Consider the following 25,728-nt stretch of genomic DNA (forward strand, 5'->3'; position numbering starts at 1 on the left):
TTGACGGTGTTTGACCGTCCGTGCTGATTGACAACAGGTGAGAGACACGTTTGGCTCGGACGCTTTAACGACAATAAGCGCGCGGCGACCGGAGGATAAGACAAAGGTAAACGTTTTTATTACATTTATTCATCCTCTCTTTCTTTTTTTACCGACAAAGCGACAGACAGACGCGCCTTTTCATTCCATTATCTCACACCAAAGCGAGGTGTTTCACCTTATTTGTGACCTCGATTTGTGGTTTATCGACGAGATTCCGGTTATTTAATGAGAATAATATCGACATCCATTGAGGAAAATGCTAAAATCCCAGATATAATACCGTGTGGTCACCGCCCCTCACGAATAATGAAATCCAGGCTGTCATTAAAATGTTATAATCGAGCATGTTATTGCTGAGATCAGGTGGAATAGCAATTAAAATACTAAGTATAGAGATGGGAGTGTTAAATCTACTGCAAATTATCCCTTTTTAATGAAATATGATGCTCAGTAGAAGAAAATAGCCTTTTCTGGAGGAAAAATACAGTGCAAATGTTGCTGCAAATATGTCCTGCACAAACGCACTGTCTTCTTAAAGTTGATATATTTCTCATCCGTCAGGTGTTTTTGTGCTGAAAGTTGCAGGTAGAAATCATAAAGAGTTATTTTGAGGCAAAGCAAGTGTATTTCTAAAGCAAAATTCACACACAATTAGGAATATCTCACCATATCCAGAAAGATGTTAGTTACAAATTTACAGCGACAGCAGGGAACATACAGGAAGCACAATAGTAGTAATTATAACTGAATAACAAATTTTATTATGGCAGCAGCTTTAAAACAGAGAAGAGAACACAGGTACATTTAAGTTGGATCAAGTTGATTTACAGTAAAATCAAAGATACAGTTGATGGGAGGGGAATCTCAGCACATAAATAATTAATAAACACTTATAAAAAACAGGAAACTCAGACACATTCTTCACACACGTTTGTCATACTTAGTGCATTTTTGCACTTTCATGCATATTCTTGTATTATATATGTAATATTTGTATTTAAGTTTGGGGATATGTGTTATATGTTGTATGATATGACGCCTCACAACAGAAAGCAGGTTCTTGAGTTCAGACGGAGACGAACACAACCATCCGAAAGCTCCGTCATCAGTCTTGAGTGTGTTTATTTCACTTTCCCAGTTGATTAGCTGGCCGAGGTTTTTCCCTCCTCGTCCTTCCTCATCTGCTACTTCTGGACGGGAAGTAAATTAGAGCAGAAACCTGACTGATGAAAATAAAACCAACCGCGGCGTCACTGCAGCATCAAATCCACACAGTGTTCGTCAGTGGAGGCTCCAGGAAGTTCACTTTTTCCAGTTTTTCGTAACGCGAGTTGATTTCCAAGAAATCCCAGAAGAGGCTCCAAATCCAGCCAAACCACCGAGCATGTAAAAACACCCATAATGCAACAGTTATGGAAGTTTTTTCTAAACATTTCTCTGTATTTTGCACCAGGATGTTTCATTAAAATTGGCTTTATCTTAAGATTCTAGTCATTTTCTGTCCTAATCGTTTCTGTCGTTACACCAAAGAGAACCTTTAAAGTTTGAATTATTATGGCACTATTCTACCGGCTCCAGACACCCCCGGCTCACAGGGCGGAATGCTCGACGGGAAGTTCGACATTAAAAATTATCCCTTAAATACTTAAAAACTAAAGAAACACCCACTGGGTGCAGTCTGACCTACAAAAGTCGAGACCAAGTGGAAAAAAAACAAAAAAGAGAGAATAGAATTATCTAATCAGACATTAGCACAAGAAAATCAATAAAAACAGAGACATCGGGTCAAGGCCTCGGGATTTCTCTTCCCACACATAAAGTCAGCATCACCAGCTTCCTCTCTTTCACACAGTCGTTCTGCTTTCAGCCTTCTGCGACAAAAACACCTGCAAATTACAAACCTCCACAATCCAAAGCGGAAAATAATCCTTGAAACTGACTAATAAAGGCGTGTCTGAGCTTTTAATCTGCTTGTTGTCACCCATTTTGACATAACTCCTCCCTCCTCGTGTTGAAAATCTGACCTGCAGCAGGGAGGACCTCGCGCTGGGATTCTACGAGACAATGTTCTGTCAAATCTCCCTCCTCTGGTTTGGCGGCGATGATACTGAACTTTATAACAGAGGTGTGAGTCGATCCTGTGGATTATTAACCTCGAAGCTTGTTTCATTTTCACCACTTTATGTGCTTGATCTATTAAACGTTTATTGAGTCACTCTGTAGTACTACAGTACCTTCATTCACAGTGAACTGGTTTCTGCACTATAATAGAAAAGTACCCCACATTTTAAACATCACAGTATTTTAAACATATTGAAACGTTACAATGACGCAAAAATGAACACACAAAGTACTTTTGATTAGATTTATTTTATCTTTATCTGATCTATTTAGTATTAAATTTGCAGTTTGTATGAAACATTCAGTAGATAATGTTCAAAGGTAAAAAATGAGTTTGTGTATGTCTGGATGGGGAATCTCGAAATGTTGATATTTTGATTAAAAAACAAATAAAGATTGGGAACCTCTGCTGTTATTCTAAATTTAACCTAATTGTAGTGTGAAACCACATCCTATCGATCATATACATGTAAACTGGTGCGTGCGAACACACACACACACAGCAGTCAGGAACAGGCCCGGCCTGCAATTACAGTAAACATTCTTAATTTATCTTTCTTACTAAATCACCGCTCCTCCCTCTGACTCTGCCTCTGAGCAAGTGATGACAGCGTGGGTTTGAGGCTGGGCTGATAACAACAAGGTCGCTATCTCTCATGGCCGCGTCCAACTCTTTAAAAAAAAAAATCAATGTTTTCTTTGAAGTTTTTACACTTTGCTCTTTGATCTTCCTGTCCGGTTTTGTCCCGCAGGTCTCATGTTAGACGCCTCTGATTTAAGCAATTTCGCACGTTTCTCGTTCAACACATTTTTTGAAACCATAATTACTTTTTTTTTTTAGTGGTTGAGCAGGTGTGCAGGTTTTGGATCTCATTAAAATGAATGTTATGTGACGCCTTTGATCAAATAAAATGTAAAATACATTATGTGACGACGTCAACAGTAAAGATTCTACCAGTGTCAGTAAGTTTGTCCAGAGCAAAGCCAGACAGAATGACCTTTTGAAATCAAGTTACTTTTATTATTTAGAAGCAGTTAAAAAAAAAAAAAAAACACGATGTTTCCCCATATTTCATCATGGAGTCATAGAGTGCAGCACACCTTAAGCTTCTGTCCGATCAGCTGATTCACCCGTCCGGCCCTGCAGCATTCCTCCTCCCTGATATACCGATCTGATGAGGCCCATTAGCTGCCGCCTTCATTCCTCCTTCATCCCTCCTTCATTCTGCTCTCATCAAGACCGACTGCCATGAATACCGTCGTTGTCACAGGGTCGGTTCATGCAAACGTCAAATCATTTTCCGATCTCCTCAGTTTGCTTTCACTGGAGAAACGTAAATATCGATTTGTCTCCGTCGGGAGGGGAATGTATTGGACTTCCTCCTCTGACGAGACGATCTGATGACGGTCGACGGAGATAAGTTAGGTGGCGATTGCATCCTGCCGCCTCTTTCAGCACCGGATCTCCACCGCTTCCTCTGCGGGTATTCAGCTTTCTGCACTCCGGCGAACAACAGGTTTGTTGTGCCGAGGGAAGGTTTACTTTAAGTCGAGGTGACGATTTGAAAGGAAACCAGAAGGAAGGAGCATCCGAGAGTTTAAAAGTTGTACCTGCAAAGCTTTTGCTATTTCACCTTTAGGGCTGTATGATTTCTTTTTTTTAAAGATTTGATTTGAAAAGAATAAATTCTCAACGCACTTCAAAATGACTGCAGACATCAGATATATTGTCAAAAGCGCCACTTTATCGCTGTGATTGTCCTCAGAGTTAAAATGCATATAAACAGGCCTATTCAGCATCTACTTGTTCTTTATGACGGAGCGATGAAACGCTCGGGTCGTCTGGTGTTTCTCCTCTCGTGTGGGAAATGAAGTGACGAGTCTTTGCGTTGGTTGAGGAACTACCAAAGTTTGTACACTAATCCACACCTGTGTTGTCCCTCCTGAGCAACATGCAAACTCCAGTATCTTAACTTTGCCACATGGAATGTGGAATTATGTGTTTCAGACATGCAGATTTCTCAGTAACAAACTTTTTCGCTGCCCATCTTCATAACAGCCAGTGAGTCAGGGTTCTGGTCGACGGCTCGCATAAATCTTTTTGTCTAAACTGAAGGAGGAGGCTACAAATCTGTCTTTGTTACAATCCAGCAGCATAATCCCCACAATCCCTTTGCAATTGGAGGAGGATGGGACGTCCCACTGTGTTTTTGTTCCCCGTGAGAGGAAAACTTCAATCACTGCTCGGCTCCGTCTCCACTGGTTCGCTCTGCGTTTCATGAAGCCCCCCCCCTCGACGTGTCTTCTGATTGGTCCGTTAATCCCACTCTGAAGAGCTGAAGGCCAATGAGTGTGTGTCTGGGTGAGTGCCATTTCGTCTTCCCACCGGCTGCTGCAGTCAATCAGCTTATTCAGCAGTGTGTGTGTGTGTGTGTGTGTGTGTGTGTGTGTGTGTGTGTGTGTGTGTGTGTGTGTGTGTGTGTGTGTGCGTGAGAGAGGGAAACAGTGTGGAAGTGTGTGAGGAAAGGGGGGGATGGGTATTTTGTAGAGGAAAGAAAAAGGGGAGGGGGTAGGAAAGGGTGGCCACACACACACAGACACACACACACCCACACACACGCTTGTGAATATTCACCCACAAGCTGCTGCCACATGAGGCCCAGCAGCAGTCTGCTGTATGTGACTCACTGGAGAAAGTTACACCGGCGTGCCTCTGTGTGACAGAGTGTGTGTGTGTGTGTGTGTGTGTGTGTGTGTGTGTGTGTGTGTTTTCCATGCAGCAGCGTCACCTCTGCAGCAGATTTGTTCTCAGCCGGGACTCGGCGCCACACTGGAAGGAAACACAGGCCGATGGTAACGGCAGCTGAAGCAGGCGCTCTGCAGCAGGTAACGATCCTCCTCCTCCTCCAATCTTCCTCCTCCTGCTGTGACACACCAGAGTTCTTGTTAGAACTGCAGAGAGTTTTAAATCTGACTGCAACACAAGTTCAGGCCCAAAGCGGCGACACTCAACCGTCATTGAATGTTTGTTCTGTTTGCAACTTTGGTTCGTCTCTTTCTTTTATGGTTGATTTTAGATCCACGTTGATTTATGTAATTACAGTAAAGGTATTCAATTCAGTATGTAGATAAAATGAGGATATAATACAATAGAAAATACTTCTTTAGATTTAATCATGAGAGTGAACTCAAAGTGAATGACAACAATAACAGGATTTAAATGTCTGTACAGGTGATGGATGTCTGAGGGATGTAATTTGGTTGTATAAATGTGGTTTCATCAACAATCTCATTCGTCTCAATAGTTAAATGTTGAGACACAAATGACGACATGAAATTTGCCTTTAATGCAGAAAATTTTGTTTTTTTTGTCACGTTGAGAGATTTTTTTTCCCCCTGAATTCAACATTTATGATGTACCATCAAAAAAGTATTCAAACAAAATGTGAAGTATAATTCAAATATTTATGTCAAATTCAACTTTCCTGCTTCTTTATCTGCTCAGAATTTTGACTTCAATGAAAAAAGGTGAAAATTTGTTATAGGTCGATAGAAATAGATTTTACTTCCTGTGAAATTGTCGCAGGCTTGTGTCATTTGATGACGTATTGATATAAATAATCATTTGACCAAAAACAAACTCGGTAGCTCTGAACCAGCAGAACAGCTTTAAGTATATTTAATCCTCTGATTGTTGTAGTTTTCTCATCTAACCGTGCTGCTTGTTGTTAAATAATGAAAGAACATAAAATCTCTCCATAATTATCACAAAGTCAAACTAGTGTAGAAAATAACTTCGCCAAAGGCCCAGTGATGAGTAATAACACATACATTATAAATTAACCTCTGAGTCCAACATAAAGTTATTATCATCGAAGGGCAGCTCAGCTGAACCTTGTGATGACTAATTGTTGCTGTGGTTGGAAGCATTCGACGTTCCGTAAGCAGCTTGCCGGCCTCCTGGTGGGCCGACACGTGGCGTCCCCATAACAATGCAACCACCCCCGCCGATGTTTGTGGATTGTAGGACAACCCATTGCTGTCATCCCAGATAGACGATTCACAGTTAGACGACAGTGTCCCCCCCAGATAGACGATTCCCATTTAGACGATTCCCATTTAGACGACTTAATATAATAAGTGAATTACTGGTAACATTTCAGTGACCGAGGATAGAAATAATTCACTTGTTATATTAAGTTGTCTAAATGTTTTTAATCCTATGTCACTGAAACGTTACAAGTAATTCAGTTATTATAATAAGTCGTCTTAATGGGAATCGTCTATCTATGACTCGTCCAACTGGGATGAAACCAACCCGTCCACATATGAGATTTTAGAATTGTTTGGGGGAGAAAATAAATCCTGTACAATGTACTTTTACAATTTGTTATTTTGAATTGATATTTTAGATATTTTTCATATATCTAGTATATGTCCATATATATTTATAGTAGTATCTCATGACTTTGTTTCTCTTTGTTTACCATTCTCTTAATGGTAAACAAATTGAACAAGTGCATGTAAATACATTTTTACGAATTACTTTTGATAGAAAGCTCAGTTGGAAGCTGCATATAAATATCCTGAAGTGAAAATTTGCAAAAAATTATCGGCATAATGTGTAATATCCGATCAGTATTGGATCAAAACTCACTCAACTTATGATATAACTCCCTCATTCTTCCATGTCTGAGTTATGGTGTGGAAATATTGTCGACCTTAATACACGAGCTGTAATGTATAAGGCGCATGATTATAATCCTCCACCTCATATCCAGAAGTTATTCAAACAAAGAAAAGTCGATATAGCCTCAGAGGTACTGTTTTTTTTTTGTGTCAACTCTACTTAATAATCCTTCCAAATGTGTCAAATATACTTTGAAATCCAATACTTCGAATCAATAATACTGAAAAAATTTGTCGTGGACGAGTTGTCCGTGCACCACGTTTGTGCGACGTTGGCAATACATAGAAAAGCGTCTCATCCACAGCTGGTTTATGCCTGCGGGACAATTATTTGTAATTTTTGGATAAGTCTCCGTTGCTGGAGTGTCTCCAACGAAACACGATTTGGTCACCAGATGTTCTACTAAACTTTTTTTTTTTTTTTTTTAACTTTCTCATTATTATCCGAAGATAAAGACGTATTAATACTCTAATTCTAACACTTGCCTGATAAAGTTATACAGAGCACATATCGTAGGCACGTTGAAATCCATCCTTGGCCCTCTTCAGGCGGCACAGCTGTGCAAACACAGGAGGAGGTGCAGACATCTGCCGCCTTCATGGCTGCAGTATCGTGTGTCCTTGCATAGGAAGTGTAAAAGCTGTGGTTTGTCTGAAAGATAAATCCAGCCATCTGACCTAGAATCTGTATAAAATGTTCTGGGTGCCTCTCGAAGCTGCTGCGTCATGATAAGATTGAAGCCTGAATGACGAGATGTGCAGCCCTGTTTGGTTTTCATTTCAGAGATATAATTCAGTTTTATCCTTATTGCGCCAATTACGAAAATTCTCACGTCGTGAACCAGCAGCATGTTGCAACAATCCAACAATACGTGAGCCGGAATAGACGACTGTAGATGATAACAGGAAGAGCCAAGTACAACAATTCCAGCTTGACTGGTTGGAGTTAAGTATTAGTGAAGAGAGGTGACGGTCGACAATAAAATCCAGACTTATGGGACCTGACACCACAGATTTATGGCTCTTTGCTTCAAAGTCAGGAGAGAAGAAAGCCCAGACTATAAGAGGCAGGCAATGGAGGCATTTAAGGCCTCAGTTACACGACAGGGTTTTCAAGTGAAAACGGAAAACTTTTCTTGTGTTTTGGGGGTTTGTTTACACGACCACGGTGCTTTTTTTTTTAAAAGAAATGCACCGTCTCCATGTAACCATGGAAAACACAACTTTCTGCTACTGCACATGCACGGGAAGGATTCGTTCACAACACATAATGTGGTGTATGCTCGCCACTCTCTCTATTACAAATGGAGACACAGTTTATTTCTTACAAACATATGTGATGCTTACAGTGTACTCTTCTCTGCAAGCAGAGTTCGGTGGTTTATTTACGTAAGAACTGCACCCACTAGTGGCCCTACAGGAAAACTACATGGTTTTTTTAGTGTTTCTGCCGAAGACGAAGAATCGTTTTCTGAAAGAGAACCACTGAAACACATTTTCCCTGGAAATGTTGTCGCATAAATGGGGCCTCTAAATATTGGAAGTGAACATGGTGGAAAAACCTACTAACAGTCTAAACTGTTGTTTTAAAGTGCTCTATAAATAAAGCTGAGCAAACTGCGGCAGATCAACTCAGAAAAATCACACAACTCTTTAGGACGTGACGGACTGTGGCCATCTAGATGTTCGTGAGAAGTCAAAACAGGAGAATTATGATCCTGCCTGCTGATTCTGATGAGGCTTTTCATCTGAATTTCAAAAGTAATAAATGAATGAATGAAAATAAAACTGTGTTTCTCGTACAATGAAGGCATCAGTTGAATCTGTTTCCATGTTCATCCTAAATGTTGCTTGGTGTGAGTCAATAACATTTGCGTCCTTGTCATCTGATATTCTTCTTCCTCTGGTCCCCAGTTGGATTCTGAGTATAGGATATCTTCCAGCTGTTATCCACCACCTTCCATGGCTTCCTCGGATAATCAATAATGCTGTCTCGCATGTTTTAGAATTATTATTTTTTTTTCTTCATAACTTTGTCTCTGCAGAAGCCACTAAGATTTTCCACTTGGCAAACCATAATTATGATCCAGGTAAATAATGTTTTCTAAGCGCAGCAATAAACGGTGTTTATGTCTCTTTGACAGTGATCCCGGGTATGGAGGTACCGAGGAGGCTTCAGCCAACGCCGTTCACACTGGCACTGCCCAAACCAGCTTCCAATGTTGTGTCTCCGCTGGGAACGGGAGAGAATCCAGCCAAAGATAAGCTCATGGAGAGGAGGGAGGAAGCTGCGGAGGAGAGGTCCGTCTCGGACGAGGACACGCTCAAGGCAGGTGTGACAATCTTCGTGGAGGCGGATTCTTCCCATGCAGACACCAGCGCTGCGAGAACAATGTCGAGGCTTCCCTCGCAGGATAGCTTCTCGGAGGAGAGCCTGATATCGGAGGAGATGTTGGCAGAGGAGGCCAAAAAGAAGTTGGAAGGGGAGGAAGCGGCAGCTAAAGAGAGGGCCGCCCAGAGGCAGCTGTTTGCCACGGAGGAGCTGGTGCAGACGGAGAGGAATTACCTTCGGATGCTGCAGCTTTGCACCGTTACAGTCAGGAATAACCTCCGGAAACTGCAGGTACGAAGCAGTGTTGTTGAGGGTGAAGCCAATAAATGCCTCTGTGCATAGATAAGTGTGTTTTCTCCACTTTGATTATTGTTATACGACCACCATTCACCCCTACAGCCATGCTGTGGAGACCCGGAGGAAAAAACTTCATTCTAAAAGTTGTGCACACATGCAGAGTCTACAAATACAGGCTCAGAATCAAACCGGGGTTTCTTGCTTTGATGCAAGAATGCAAACCACTATCCCACCGTGCATTCATACGTTTTCATAAAACAAGAATTTACTGTTTTAATGTTTTATCATTATTTAAAGTTCTTCTCTTACTCAAGACGTAGAAGGAGAACATAACTAAATGTAAACAGTATTCATAACTCAATCCTGTCAGATAAACCTATTAAAATGAAGAATTCCTCTGTGATTATTAATTGTTTACCTTATTTGAACACTGCAGCAGTTATTTGCCACTGTGTCCTTGGACTGCAGAAGGTTGTCTGTGCTTTGACACGCTTCTTTCAATGAGTAGTTTTTTTTTTAATCCCAGAATTTTGTGTGTCGGTGCAGAAGTTGACAGAAACATGCAGGACTGTGTCCCGTCAGAAGCAGGAGTCCACGCGTCTTCTTTGGGAGTTTGAACTCAATATGATACCGTGGCAAATTTTTCCATGGGACAAAATCATCCCTCATGAGGCTCCAGTCCGGTCCAGGAAACCACCAAGCAAATTGAAAAAAAAATCGTAACTTTTTGAAGTTTGTCAGCTTGAACCTGCGAAAGGCGACAAACGGTTATTTTTTGCACATTTTACTGAATTTTGCACCAGAAAGTATAACTGAAATCTGCATTATTTTGAGATTTTAGTCATTTTCAGTACTAATCGGTAAACGTTTTACAAAAAAAATTTACTTTATTCCAAACTTCTCCTCAACGCACCAAAGAAAACCTTTAAAGTTAAAATTGAGTGTTTCCTCCTTTCTGATTCAGGAAAACCGTACGATACCTTTAATTAATTTTCCTAACCCGGTGGTTACAAGTTCTCTGTTATGCAGCTTTTCTGTGCCTACAGGAAAACAAATGATGCATAGAGAAACATATTTTGGATTTTGTCTCCGTTTGACCCTGACCTTTGTTGTTTGCTTTTTTTAATGAACACCCACACATAGAGGTGGCACTTGGAGCATCCAGGGTGTACAGTTCATCTGCTGTCTCCAGGCTTATGATGATCTGATCTTCTTTCATTACGCCTGAGCGATTGCTCATTGCAGCCAAATAATCATTTATTATAGCTGTGATAATGAAATGAGGCCTCGTGAAACAGAATGGAATCAGGCTTTTATGTGCCAGAAGGCTGTGGGTGAGCGTGGAAATAACATGCCTGGGGAATAAGAGAATGAAATGGAAATTAAAAGACCATAAGATAGACAGATGACCTGTTAGGAGAATAAGAGTTGGTGAATAACAATGACTGTCGATCAAGTGGATAAAGAAAAGTGTATTTTCACGGTGCCTTTTCAGTGTGAAATCGGAAGACAACACGAGAACTTGTAGACGCATTCTCAAAAAACGAAGGTGAAATGATCACTGAAAATATGGGTTAAATGATATGATGAGGAGGTGAGGAGCAGACAGACGCTGAAAAACAACCTCGTAAGGGAGCGCTGAAGAGGGACAAAATATATTAAATGTGGATAAATGGGCGCATTGTGAGACAGATAAATAGCAGGATTGTTTTTTTTCCTGCAATGTGCACATTGTTCTGTCGTGCACCAGCCCGTGTGCCCACTGCTGCCTCATTAAAATAGAACGTAGAGGGACAAATAGATCCTTATCAGCTGCATTTACACTGTGAATAGAGCAGGGCCGCGTGCACCAGCTCCACCAGTCAAAAGTTTTTATTCAGTTACACTTGGATTACATAATGACTGTGTAATATTCTGTTGTTGCACAAGCACCAGTAATTATATACAATTAAATGTCTCACTGTGTTCCGTTGTTTTGGGTTTTGGGATCACATATGTATTCTAAACGTCACTAGTTCATGAGGACCTTTCATCCAAAAGTTATGGAGTTTGTTTTCTGGAAAAATATTGACATAATTATGCAAAAGCATGCAAGACTTTATAATTTGTGAGGCATAAACAGTCATGAATTCACTTTGATTTGACACTTCATTGCAGCGATGCAAAAAACAAAAAAAACAAAAGGACAATTGTTATTTCTTCTTTTCTCTATGTGCATGCTCACCAAAGCCGCCTCCGCCCAACCTGGACAGCATGTTTCTCTACATAGAAGAAGTCATCGACGTCTCAAGTCGTCTCCTCAGCCTGTTGGACCAGAAGCAGGTTCAGCCAGGAGACCCCGAGTTTCTGGAGACACTCTGTAAGTGTCTCATGCCCTTTTAAATTTCTTTATTTATCATTTCAATCATTATCAAGTCTTTGTTAAGACGCCACAGAAAATGGTGAACATTGTCACTGGATTGAGGGAGATTTTGTGTTACCCGATCACTTTTTTTTCTCAGTCAACTGACTGGAAATCTATTTTCTATTAAAAAGTCAAATCAAATGTAGCTCAACTCACAAATAAACTAGGAGGAAAAATGTGCACACACTCATACATTTAACTCCACGGAGCAACGAAATGCAGAGATCAATGCAACAGTTGAATAAAATACAGATTTCGTTGTAAAATAGTTTGTCTGTGATATTCTCTGCTAAAATATAACATGAATGGGAAGGTAAGTAGGGCTTCCCAATGAGATATATATATATATAAGTGTGTGTGTTTTCTTCCTCGCAGGCAATTCATTTCTCAGCCTTTCTGCCGACATCGAAGCCGCTTATAAAGAGTACTTAGCCAACTACAATAATATTTCCGCCGTGGAGAACGGCTACAAACAGAAAGAGGCCCTCTGGATCGAGATGGTCAAAGTCATCAAGGCCTCAGAGTAAGTTCATTTTCATTTATACCACAAAAACCTCTGAGTTTACCGCGTTTCACTGTGAGTTCATCTGCGTCTCTCCGCAGGCCTGACGTCAACGCCGCCTCTCTGAGTTTCTTCCTGGTGATGCCGATGCAGCGGATCGCACGCTACCCCCTCCTCCTGCAGACCATCCAGAAACACACCGATCCGTCTCACCCGGCCTATGGGCTCCTGGAGCAAACCGCGAACACGTCCATCGCCTTAAACTGCCGCATCAACGAGTACAAGCGCTTTAAAGAAGTCGGTGAGACGGTTTAACCTTTTAAATTGATCTCCAAATACGTGCCGTACCCGACCACCTCCCGGTCTCTAACCCGCCTGACCGTTCTGCGTATAGCCTGAAACGAACCAGGATCAGAAACGTTGAAAAGCTGTTTTACTGCCTCTCGCATTCTGCAGCTGACAAATACAAGAAGACAGAAATCCTCACCATCAAGGACAAAATCTACCGCCTCAACACCCGCAGCATCGCCAAGAAGACGGCCAGGCTCAGCCGACAGCTCAAGCACGAGACTGGGATGGCGGCGAAGGTACAACTCTAAACACTCTTCAAGTGGGGCAGCACAGAGGCCAGCCGGATCCACCAACAGATATATGGGGCAACACATTTTAGTGACGTTTCAGAGTCGTAAAGCTTTTACTGCACCTGTGGGATTAATGATTCCCAGGGATACATCTCTCTCTCCTGCCGTGCAGAGATCACTCTGACACCTTAATGGCCTCAAAGTTTGTCTCAGTCCGTAGAAGTAACTGCGATTGTTCCTCCTCTATCATGTGTTAGGCTACCGGTCTATTTTTACCCTTCAGCGGTCGCCACAGTGGATCATCTCCCCCTATGTGCCCCGGGTTTTATACTTCCTCCACTGCTACACCGACCATCCACGTCCTCCTTCACTACATCCATGAAGCTTTCCTAAGCTCTGTATTTCTCCTCGCGGACAAATAAAGAGGTTGAATTGATGGAAGCTCAGTCTCCAGCTTACTTGGCTTAATCCAGGGGTGTCAAAGTCATTTTAGTTCAGCAGCCACAAACCTTCCAATTTAATCTTGAATCGACCGGACTGGTGAAATAGTGACACATTAACCTTTAAAATGAAACTTTTCTTTGTTGTGGCGCAGAGTCAACGTGATGGAAATGTCTCCATTTTCACAAAACCAAACAATTACTACAGAAAATGAGTTCAATCTCAACATAAAGACACTTTTGATTAAACTAAATTATAGTGAAATGTCCAGAAAATGTGTCCAGCTGTTGTATTATGCATGTTTTTATAAATTCACCCCGATATCATGGCTCTGAGGCTGGTTCGAGAGCAACGAGGTCGCTGCCTTTCGTCACTGACGTCTCAGCTCAGGTCTCAGTGTTAAGAAATGTGTTTCTACAAGAAGTTTGTTAGTTTTGCGGGCATTGGAGCCTCCTGTGTGACACCCCTGGTCTAATATATCCAGTATCTCAACCAGGCTTCGCTGCCTTTACCTCAGATCTTCTCAGCTTAAGATGATGGCAATATGGAATTATATGATGAGTTTATGATTGTACACGTGTAATCTAAAGTTTTTACTTGTGATATTTGACGTTGCCTCTTGGCACGAATGAGTTGAAAGTAATCACAGTACTCCTGGTGCGTGCAGCTGAAGCCACTGTTTGTTGTTGTAGCTGGTGGACGAGGAGTTTGATGCCCTGGAGGGTTTCTTCTACGTTCTTGAAAACGGGATCCTGGAGCTTCTGGAGAATGTGGAGACGTATCTGCACCATCTCCAGGTGAAGACCAGATGCTACAGACTCTATTATGATAATAATAATAATAATAATAATTAAAAAAGCATTTTAGTTAAGTTTAAGTTCCTGATATGGTAAGATTAACCTAAAAACAAATCTTGATTCTCAAATCATTTTCCTGTTCGCTGTCATGAGTTCTTCCCTCTTCACGGGGGCATTGTACGTCCAAACTGAGTGAGTCGAGCTCCCAGCAGCCAACTCTGAATATAGAAAGGCTTTTTATTTACTCTGATTAAAAAACTTGGAATAACTGTGGCACCCTCACTCCCACTGTTTGTTTGTTTTTTCAGGAAAACCTCTTCAATAACTAATAACTGAAACTCTAGAAAAGTGACAAACTTTGGGTAACCTGAATGTGTTTTTTCCCCTTAAATGAGTACATGTGGTCGTGTCTATATACGTTACATTCAGTCGATCTACATTCATTCTGGAAAAGTGCCCAACGGTGGCAGAACATTTATTTCAGTCCTATTTGTCCGCTGTGGGTTTTGCCAGCTGACTCACAGACGCCGTCCGAAGTGGAATATTACTGCATGTGTGTTTGTGCACATGCTGTCATATGTTTATGAGTCACTCTATGTGCACACTCAGGAGCTAAATGCCTGCCTGAGGTCACACGCATGAGTCTCTGTACCTTTCCACCCTAGAATTATCCTTTTTACCCTGTTTTTTTTTTCTTTTTCTTCCACTTTCCAACCAACAAGAAGCAACCGAGTCGGTTCTGTCTGTCTGCACGGATTTCTCAGCATAATCTTTGTTTTTGCTCCGTAGGGGTTCCTGGCCTGCAAGACAGAGGTGTTTGATTTTGATATGGATGGAGAGAAAGAACCTATTTGTTACAAAGAGATCACCACCGCGCTCAGACAGTGGATCCTCCCTACGTTTGTGAGTCATTTTGATGAATGCACATTACGCTCAACTTTGAACCTTCAAACAGCGCAAGCCCACAGGCCCCGCCTTTCGGATTTCTATTGCACTCACGAATATCCATCTCTGTATCCAGGAAAAGCGATTGCGGACCTTGATTCACAAGCCTCTGTGTGCCCTGCGGGACCTCCTGGCGGGCCCCAGGAACCTGATCAGGAAGAGGCTTGACAAGCTGCTGGACTACGAAGTGATAGAAGCCAAGTCCAACCTGAGCTACGAGGAACAAGCTGTGGCCAACACGTACAAGTAAACCGAGAGAAATAGTTGAAAAAACACACTGTGTTGAGTTGTCGAGTCTGGCTACTAAAAGAGAGAGATACTCCGGTTTGGGAACAGTTTTAACAATCGATTGAAGAGTCTTTTGATTTTCATAACAAGCTTGGTTTGAAATGTCGGCGTGATTTACCTTCAACAAATGTGGGAAAAAAAGCACGTATCTAGTTTAAAGATTCTCCAGCATTTGTTTTTCAGTCTCAGTTGGTGCAGAACAAGATAATCAATTACAATCTGAAACCTTCAAAGCAGGAGAAACAGAAAGCAGACAAAAAAAAATAAATATATATATCATTTTAAATGGCAAACATCCATCCTGAAAGCCCGTCTTTTCCTCCCTCCCAGGACAATGAACACGTTACTCCTTAATGAGCTTCCTCAGTTCAACGGCCTGGCTCTGCAGATGATCTGGGGCATGTTGGGGACCTTCAGCTGCCTCCATAAAGATCTGGCCTCAGACATGGAGCAGCTGTTCCAGAGCTTCGCGCAGCAGGTACAGTTCTGCACGCACAAATAAAAACACTAAAGCAAAAAAAACCCCAATATATCTTTTTTTTTTTTTTTTTTCGTACCCTGGGATTTCAAAACAGCTCTGACCTTTCAGAAGCAGTTAGCTGGTTATTTACTTTTCAGGAGGAAACCCATGATACCAAATACCAAACCACACGGTGGCTGTCTCGCAGCGCGCTAATCAGCGGAGCTGCACTCATCAGATGTTTAAAGGTTACATTGAATTTTCATACACTTGTATGTTTTCTTCCTCTTCCTCTCGCTCCATCTGTCTCCGTCCAGCTGCCTCACAGCTCGCTCCACCCCGCGGCATTCTGGGAGTGGGCCGAGTCCACGGTCCTGGAAGGTGCGAGGAGGCTGCAGACTTTATGTCGAAGTGTGGAGGACACGCTCAACGCTCCCGTCGTGCAGGTTGGGGCTGAAATAATGCTTTACGTTGTGAGCTAAAAATGCGATTAAGAACAATAACAAAGGACAGAGTGTAAATAGGCTAAAATAGAACTAATAACACCTCCAAATAACTGTGATTAAACAAGATGCTCTATTTTTGAATATCATATATGGTTCATTTCATATATATATGTATGGCGTGTACGTCCTCCTGTAGTGGAGGTCGGTCACATTCTTTCAAACCCGATAAACACTGGACGAGTGCGCGGTCATGCCCCGTATTGTTTGGGGTCACAATAAGCCGAGAGCAGAAATTGACAGGTGAGATTTCCAACGGGTTCAACACATTGTCCCAGCTGAAGAATGTGCCGACTCATCACAGCAGTCATACGTGTGTTTTTTTACAAATTGCTCGCGCAGGAAAAGGTCCTGAATGCAGTTTTTCTTGTTCTGCCACTTGTTTTAAAGACTGTGCAGCGCGTTGAAATCTTTCTATTGACAGGCGATGTGTGTCTTTCGGTCTCAGTGTAGGTCGGTACACATCAGGTGATCCATTACAACCTGAAACCTTCAAAGAAAGAAAAACAAAAAAACCCCACATTATTCACATTCTTTATTTATTTTTTTTAAATCCATTGAAGATGCAAACAAACTTTTTTTTTTTCTTCATAACAATGTCGTGCTCTGCACCTCTTTAGATGCATTTTATTTTTTTGCATTTGTCTGAGCTGAGTTCATGATTCTACAAATTAATCACACCAACTTGAGTTAACCCAACAAGTGTGATTGGAAAGGACCATATCTGTTTCGCTTTCAGTTTTGTGGAATTCTAAACACTTAAAAGCTGAAAACATTACTTTTTAAACATTGATCTGATGTGTTCTACACAATACGTCAAGCGGGTAATTCTTAAGGCCGTATGTTACTGCTGGTTACTTTTATCTTTACTGACATTTTACTGTTTGTGCTTCTTCCTCGCAGCCTCTGAACCTGTCCTCTCAGCACTGCCTGAAGCAGCTCACGGACAAACACGGTTCCGGTAAAATCTACCAGGTGGCGACCACCGTGGTGGGCAGCCGGGACCTGGACCTGAATCTGAACAAGGGGGAGCTGGTGGCCGTCATCAGCGAGGCGGACACCCGGGGAGACAAACGGAGGTGGCTGGTGGATACAGGAGGTGAAGATGACCATCAACATGCATCCTGTAATAACAACAGGTCGAATGCTGATGTCTTGAGATGCACTGTTGTTATTTTTATGGCCTAAGAACAACCCCTTTATTTATATTCACTCATACTTAGAAAAATATGATTTGATTTGGTGCTGATTAAGATATAAAAGGCAGTTGATACAGAAAGACAACAAACCTGCAATGCTGATGCAGTTGATGGTACGTTGGCGCCATCTGGTGGTCAGTTGCAGCAAACCAACGCGCAAACTGTCTCGAGATAATAAGTGATTGCTTCTACTAAATTAAAACGTCACTTACTTTTAGTGGATTTTAAATTGTAACAGACTTGACTGAAGTGGTAAAAGATATTTAATTAAATTGATTGATCTAAGCACATGATTAAAACTATTGAATGAAAACAGACTAAAAACTAGTGAAGTAAATGATATTATGCAGAATAAAATAAAATACCCATCTTAATAGAATTACTGCTTTTATGGACCACCTCCTCTAAACCGGTTCTGTCTGTAGGCAGAAGAGGCTACGTTCCCGCCTCCAAGCTCCTTCGCTACCACCAACCGACGGACGACCCGCCCCCTTCGCCGCACCTGATGCTGCCCGAAGGCCTGACCGGGGCGAGAAGGCACTCTTACACCCCGGACGGTCAGCCACAGCTGTTTGTCAGACAGCCTTGCTTCCAGGTAATTCACTCCTCCGTCCTGCATACATGCTGCGTGCCAGTCCGGGTCGGCCAGTCACATCTGGACCGGCTGCAGCCATGTTGGTGCGTTTCACTGTGTTATCCCGGTAGAACACACACACACACACACACACACACACACACACACACACACACACACACACACACACACACACACACACACACACACACACACACACACACACCCCTATGGGCAGTTTTACAGCCACTAATTGCGTTACCATGTAGAAAGCGCTCAGGTCTTCTGGCTGTACGGTGGAAGTGTTGACCTCTACATGACTGCGCTTCACACCTGTCAACACGCGAACGATAAGCATGTTAATATACTCGCTATTGGCAACGTAACACATTTGCATAACGTGTTTACGTGTCGTTCTGGAATATGTTGCTCCGCTACAGACAAACATAGTCGTCTCAAAGTATTTATTATGATGAGGGATTATTGGAGGAGGGCCAGTCAGGGTGTTGGTTCATGGTTTCATGTCTGCTGTATTCTGGGCAGTCTAAATTAAACCCTGAGACCTGAACTGACACATCAGTGATGCTGCCATGAAAACTAGCTGTAGCTCATTGCTATCAAACTATCAAAGCCATGCTGTCAAAAACACGCATAATGCAACCGCAAAGGAGAAGTTGTTTTTGACATTTCACTGTATTTTGCATGATTAGAATTAATAATTTTCAGCAGTAATTGTTTGGCTCGGAGAAAATATAGACATTTTCATCTCGTATAGTCTGCGCCACGACATTGAAAACTCAAAAGTTTAAGTCTAAAGGTTATCATTTCACCAGTCCGGCCCACTCAGGGTGATATTGGGCTGCATGTGGCGCCCTGAACTGGAATGTGTTTGACACGCCTGATGTAGAGACTTTGGACCTTGACGTCAGGCTGGACGACGGCACACGACTGAATACAGAAAAGAAACGCGGCAAACTTAACCGATCAATGTCGGGGTGGCGTGTCGTGTCAGTCCATCACATGTATGTTTTGTTTGGGAATATTTTCTTTTCACCTTGCAGACTCTGCAAAGGTTTGTTGTTAACTATCAATGACAAGGCTTTATGTAATAGGAAAGGCCTTGAGAATCAATTAGGTTAATGTAAGTCCTCTCAGAGATGGAGAAACGCGTGTGTGTGTGTGTGTGTGTGTGTGTGCGTGTGTGTGTCTGTGTGTGTTATTAATGGCAAGGTCCATAATTAGCTGTTTAACCTTGTAAGTGGGTTTTGGTGCAAGCGGCAAATACTTGTGTTAATTTATGCATTGCAGGGCTGCAGGCTGAGATAAAGCTTGTTCATGTGTTTGTGCCTGGATGTTGTGGGATTGATTTACAATTATGGTGTGTGTGTGTGTGTGTGTGTGTGTGTGTGTGTGTGTGTGTGTGTGTGTGTGTGTGTGTGTGTGTGGTGGTGGTGGTGGGTGGGGTAGTGGGGAGTGTCGTGGCCTGTAAAGTTGTGATGGTTTATGTGAATGCATGTTAGAGAGAGGTGCAGATTTAGGTGTGTGTGTGACAGATATGCCTTCACATTGCCTCGCCTGTTAAAAATGAGTGATTGCTCCAGTGACCTTATGCTGGCCTTTTTTTTATCCCGTCCTCCCCCCCCCCCCTCCCCCCCCTGTGTACGTCCCCCATGACCCCGAGTCTGCTCCTATAGAAAACATACATCCTCCTTTTTTTTTTTTCCCCACCTGTGCTAAGCTGCTGCTGTTTCTTTGGTGGTGTGTCTGAGGGAAATAGAGATGATATATGTCTGTGCCTGAACTACATGACGGTTCTGCTGCAGCCAATTTACAACCATTTCTGTCATCCGTGGCATTTGGGAGCAAACTGCTCCTGATATTATGTTAACATGCTGAATCTCACAATAAGTCATTCTTTTAGAGACTTCTGCTTCTGTAGCCTATTTTCTTATACAACGCGTCCAAATCCAACGTTGTAATAATAGCCAGTGACATAATAACTGGCAGTAATGTGATAGTTTTCAATGTAATAAACACAGTATTGTACTGCAATCAAATATAATAGTAAAACATTTTTTGCAACCATAATAATATGACGACTCTGCATTCTGCAAGAGTTGTTTCTGATAAGCAAACTGCAAAACGAGAGGTTTTCTTTCTACAGCCCTGTTTATGTGTTACTGCAGTATTCTCGTCACAGTTTATGAAAGGATTTCGTAAATGCTGCATGTAAGAACTTATTGGATAATTTACTAAATGTTATTACGTTAATAGCGCCAATTATCCTAATACGTTATTGGCGGTATTCCATGTAAAATGGCTCAAATCATTAATCACTCCATTATCGGTTCTTGCAACATCGCAGTGGGTTTACCGGGCTTTTCCAAGCTGCAGAGCAAGAACGCCAACAAAACTCAGAACCAAAGGGTTCAAGAGTGTTTCCAGATAAATTAGAGCGTCCCAACCTTTATTGTGGAATCAAGTTTGTAAATAAAACCAAAAGTGATGTACTATTGAATGAATTGTATGAATGAACTATGGAATTTCTTCATTCCAGCTGCTGAAACGTGAAAGGACAATGTTCATCCTAACGCGGAAAAGAGCCTCGCGGTGACCTTATTTTGTAGACGTTGGGTTGATTCATGTATTCACACCTCTGCTCCAGTGACCTGGACGTATTCACGCTGCACTTTGACATGTGGTCAGACAGTGAGCGACTGCAGGCGCATCACCGCCAAGACACATTCCAGTGCTGTGATCGGTGTCGGGGTGTGAATATGAGCTGGAGCGGGTTTTCTCCTACAATCTAACTGTACGTGAGCCGACATGCGCTCCTTTAAAACACGAACATTCTGTTAATATTGTTCTGAGACTTTTGAAAAGGCTGATTCTTAATATTTTCTGTAGTTGGTGTAGTTTGCGTTATCACAATATCAACACAGGAAGCCAGCGGCTGAGAGGGTTTGGCCTCTTTCTGAGATACCCGGCTCTGCTGGCCATCCCACAAATGCATGTCTCTCTGGGATTTGGCAGCGTTTTAATCTGGGAAAGCAACGTGGTTATTAGGTGAGATTAGGTCGGCATCAAATGAGGTGTTGTGTAGATGCAGCTGCATAATATTCCTCTTAACTTTTCTCTTTTCCGTCAGAAACTTGGCTGCAGGCTCGATAACGTGAATCACTCCTCCGATCACTTTTTGTTTTTTAAATTAATTTTTTGTAATATTTAATTTTTTTTAACCTTTTCCTTGTTTCTGCCGGGCAAAATGCTAATTATATGCTAATTGGAGTTGGAGCGTAAGGGCAGAGCCGCTGTTGTAGCTGAGAGGTGGGCGGAGGTGAAGGGTTTGTTAATGACGCCGAGCAGCCGGCTAAACTGGGCTATTAGCGCCGCCGCGGCTCTGTCATCGCCACACAAGGCTCATTAGGAAGCCTTCGCTCTGCCTGCGCGCTGATGAGGTGGGATTTGTCAAGACGTAACTGGTGGGCTTAACCTTTTCACACATTATTACAATGATTTGTGGTGGTGGTGGTGGTATGTGTGTGTGTGTGTGTGTGTGTGTGTGTGTGTGTGTGTGTGTGTGTGTGTTTGCTTGCCCCCGTCGTTCATCCCTCTGAACTTGTCCAACAATAAAGTTTTGCATCGTGCACACATCTGACCAATAGAGACACTGTATAAGTAAGACTTGTTAAAATGAGGATAAGTCCCACTCTTACAGTTTGTGTATTTAGTTTTGTTGTGTACATAAACTACGTCATGTTGTGTTTATGAACTTCCATAACTAAACGTCGTAACACGTTCTTGTCTTTGTACCTGTTTCTGCTGTTATTTATATTTAACGTTTGTTGTTTTTTCTTCATCCGTTTTTACTGCTCGGCCATTTTAGAAGTTTTTTATATTTATTGATTTTAATTTCTTTTTAGACATTTTTTCTCTTTCAGTCATATTTCTAGTGGTTTCACCTATTTCAGTTGTTTTGAGCCATTTATTTAATTTTTTGTCATTTTGTTTGTTTCGCAGGTTCAGTTCTTTTCGCTGGAGTTCAGCTGTTTCTGCAGTTTTTTTAGCGTTTTGCTCTTTTGTGGTTTGGTGACGTTGGAATTCATTTCATTAATTCATTTTCATTTGCCTTTATTTATTCAGGAGAAACACATTGAGATTAATAATCTCTTTGCAAAATGCAATGTACGTTTTAGTTGATGAATTTCTGAATCGGGCTGCGAAGTGGTACAGTGGTTTGCCCTCTCACCTCACAGTGAGAATGTCACGGGTGGAAGTTACTGACAGAAGTGAAGGGTTTTCAAAATAAAACTCAATGCAGACTAATGGAAATTAAAATATGAATTACATATGGGACCCCTGGTATAGAAGATGGATGGATGGAACTTCTGAATCATCATTTATTTTATTGAAGTGTCACATCCGTCGTCCCAAAAATGTGATAGAATGTTGAATTTACACATACATTTACTTTTTTGTAAGCCGCAGGGCACCGCCGGAGAGGAGCTGAACAGCCTCGTGTTTCCGCGAAGCCAGGAGATATGCTGTAGTCGGTTTCCACACAAATAAAACTGAAATGAGATTGATTCAGACAATTGAACGCAAAAGGTGGTGGAACACAGAAAGTACAAGCCGTCAGTTTTGAAATCCACGTTTCTTCCTTTTTTTCCCCAAGGTCGTGGCGGCGTACGACTTCACAGCGAGGGGAAACCATGAAGTCTCCATTCGGGCTGGCGAACTTGTCCGTGTGCTGGAGCCTCACGACAAGCGAGGGAACCGCGAGTGGAGCCTGGTGGAGGCCAAAGGTGGACAACGGGGCTACGTCCCCTCCAACTACCTGAGCGTGGTACCGGTGGGCGGCAGCAGCAGCAGCTCCCAGGCGTTCTGATCCCAGGGAACCAAGAATGAGAAAGAAAGAGAGCAGCGGCATGAGACGTTTCCACATTCTGCTTGACGAACTCTCAAAAGATGAAGCTTCAGCTGCCGCTCTGTGTTGTGAAAGAGATCTTAATCTATTAATATGGAGTAGCCACTATGTGTGCACTAAGATGAGTAAATTTCATTTTTAAATTTACTGCTTCAATCTTTTAAATAATCCGTTTGTGCTCCTTGAGCCGTGCAAACGAGCAGCTTTCAAAATCCATCCAAACACCTAACGCGACACCACGTTTACATTTTATTAGTATGATGCTGTGGCCATTAATCTAATTCCTGCATGTTGCAGCGCTAAGAAAGACGATTTATGGTGTAAAGAGGTTTTAAAAAGCAAACGGGCGTTTTGTTTCATTGGACCTCTCGTTAAAATGTAAACGGCGTGAATGCTTCAGCTGCTTGAAGCGGCAATAGAAACGACGAATGTTTTCGTGTTTCGGTGTGGACAAAGAAAACAGTCAGCAGTGTGAACTGTGGCGAGGCGCAAACACTCGCTGTGGCTTCAAGCTTGAAGGACAATCTGAAGAAACAAATATATATAAATCATCACACGTCTTCTGTTTAATCCAGCCGAGACGATGATGGAAGATTCATGCTGAGAGGAAATGGAGAGACGAGTGCGGCACACCCTTGAATTCCCATGATCCTCAGTGGGTGAGGAGGACGCTTGAATTAAGACGGAGAGACTCATTTGTGTGGGAGAGATTAGGGTCGTGGTTCAGTTGTGATGGTTAAAGTTCAAGTGAAGAGACTTGAGTTACATCAATGGGAAAGGGGCCTCACAAGGATAGTGCTTCAAGTGTGTGTGTGTGTGTGTGTGTGTGTGTGTGTGTGCATGCTGAGCCTTCACCTGGAGGCAGGAGCAGGCAGCACTGCATCGAGACTGACAGCGACACGGCGCCCTCATCATCTCAGACTGTGTAATGTGATGTAAATGCAAAATGTCTCTGGGGCCGAGGAGGAGGAGGAGGTGGAGGAGGAGGAGGAGGAGGGGCGAGAAAGTGATGTGAAAAGCGTGGAAGGATCTCATACTGGGAAAAATAAGTTGGAGTAAAAAAAAAACAACTAAAAGTATAATGCGTAACAGCGAGACAATCGACTGCAGCAGTGTCTCCCTGCTCGTTTGGATCCACCGCTCCACCAACCAGAGTTAATTCCACTTTCCATCCTCTCCGGGACGGAGGAGCTCCGCTTCGCCTTTATACACCGCCGAGGACGCGTGTCGCTGTGGATGCAGCTCAATCGATACGGGTCGTTTCTTCCCGTTGGCCGAACAGCGGCAGCATTTGTCTTCTCATGTCGCGATACGGGAAGTTTTTCCCGCTCCATTACCTGCGCATGCGCCACAGACCTTTCTGGATCTTTAAACTCGTGGCAGCAACTCATTCGCTCACCGTGAGCTTGACGACTCGCCTCCCAAACTTCTCACACGAGTGTCTTTTTCTGCCACTTTAATTTTTCCAAGTCATTTTTCATATTTAACATTTGGATATCCTCCCAAATTCTGCAGGTTAAAGTCTAAAGACGCTCTTTAAACATGTGGCGGTGCTGTTCTGCAGCTCCTGCAGTGAGGAGAGCGTCGCCTTGTTATAGCCCAGACTGACCGTCTCACCAGTTTGTTGGTATTTCAAAAAGAAAAAGAGAAACATGATCTGAACGTGGTGCAACATACAATCAAAGTGCTTAATGTCTGCATGCTATATTATTGATATAGAGTTATTTCCATGTATTTCCTCCTATCTGCATCAGTATCCTGTGAAAATTAATTTGAAGCCAGAAGGTTTTGGACGAGAACGTTGTGTCTTTGCGACCCAGTGATTCTTGGCGTCTTGCTGGTGGGACCTCAGGTTTAGTCTTCGCCCTGATTTTGGGGGACGTGGGTTCGAATCCCAGCCAGGTTCCATTGCAATAATTCTTTAAGAAGCCGAAGAAGAGACTATTAATGTCACACGTAATCTTCCGCCTACCGCGTTTTGGAAATGTATTGCTGAGAAACAATTCCTTATTTTTAGATTGCATCAGCATGAATTTTGATTTTTAATGCTTTTATGTCGGCAGCTCAAACCCAATGATGGACGGATGAATGTTTCTCCTTCAATGATGGTGGAGACTAAAATTGGATTTGGATCCACGGAAGCAAAACTGTAAATGTGACCTGGCCTCGTGTCAGATGAATGTGTGTACCAACAGTAAGCCTTCAAGTTTCACGCAGTTAAAAAAAACTCATAATCAGTTGAATGATCTGAAGTTTGGCCTAAAAAAGAGATTATTTCAGCTTTAACCTTTCACTGTAAGAGAAAATCCCGGCTTTGGCTCCTCAGTCAGCAACTTGACTCCTTGTTCCGCGTCTTGAGCGTTTTCATGTGGGATTGTGCTGCATCAGCTGCTGTGGATGTGAAGCATGGGGGGGGTGGAGGACGGAGGGTGACGGGGGGGATTCAGAGCCGCTCAGCTGGAGCTTAGCTGTTCCCATCAGTCTGAATGTCAGGACGGAGCCGAGCAGCAGGAGGGACACGCAGAAACACAGAGAGTGTGATGAAACTTGAAGGCCACAGTATCAAATGTCCTCAAGGTTGAACGATGAACGTGGAAATCTCTCAGCCTGGAGACGTTTTACCTGC

At 42.5% G+C, this 25,728-nt stretch overlaps 1 protein-coding gene across 2 annotated transcripts; it reads left to right on the forward strand.

Moving 5' to 3' along the window:
* Nucleotides 1–25: 25 nt before the first annotated feature.
* Nucleotides 26–24,159, forward strand: arhgef37 (Rho guanine nucleotide exchange factor (GEF) 37). 2 transcript variants are annotated; one of them, XM_080466380.1, is made up of 16 exons: nt 26–106; nt 4,318–4,525; nt 4,944–5,049; nt 8,997–9,475; nt 11,711–11,840; nt 12,261–12,408; nt 12,489–12,688; nt 12,844–12,974; nt 14,102–14,206; nt 14,996–15,109; nt 15,228–15,397; nt 15,770–15,917; nt 16,217–16,345; nt 17,306–17,501; nt 18,027–18,196; nt 22,851–24,159. In XM_080466380.1, the coding sequence occupies exons 4-16, from the start codon at nt 9,008–9,010 to the stop codon at nt 23,061–23,063; spliced, it is 2,322 nt and encodes a 773-aa protein (XP_080322506.1). In that variant the 5' UTR covers nt 26–106; nt 4,318–4,525; nt 4,944–5,049; nt 8,997–9,007; the 3' UTR covers nt 23,064–24,159. The 2 variants fall into 2 exon arrangements, with proteins under 2 accessions (XP_080322506.1, XP_080322507.1); XM_080466381.1 differs by lacking the exons at nt 26–106; nt 4,318–4,525 and having other exon boundaries at nt 4,749–5,049.
* Nucleotides 24,160–25,728: the final 1,569 nt, after the last annotated feature.

This window comes from Lipophrys pholis, assembly GCF_963383615.2.
Source record: "Lipophrys pholis genome assembly, chromosome: 6".
Taxonomy (NCBI): domain Eukaryota; kingdom Metazoa; phylum Chordata; class Actinopteri; order Blenniiformes; family Blenniidae; genus Lipophrys; species Lipophrys pholis.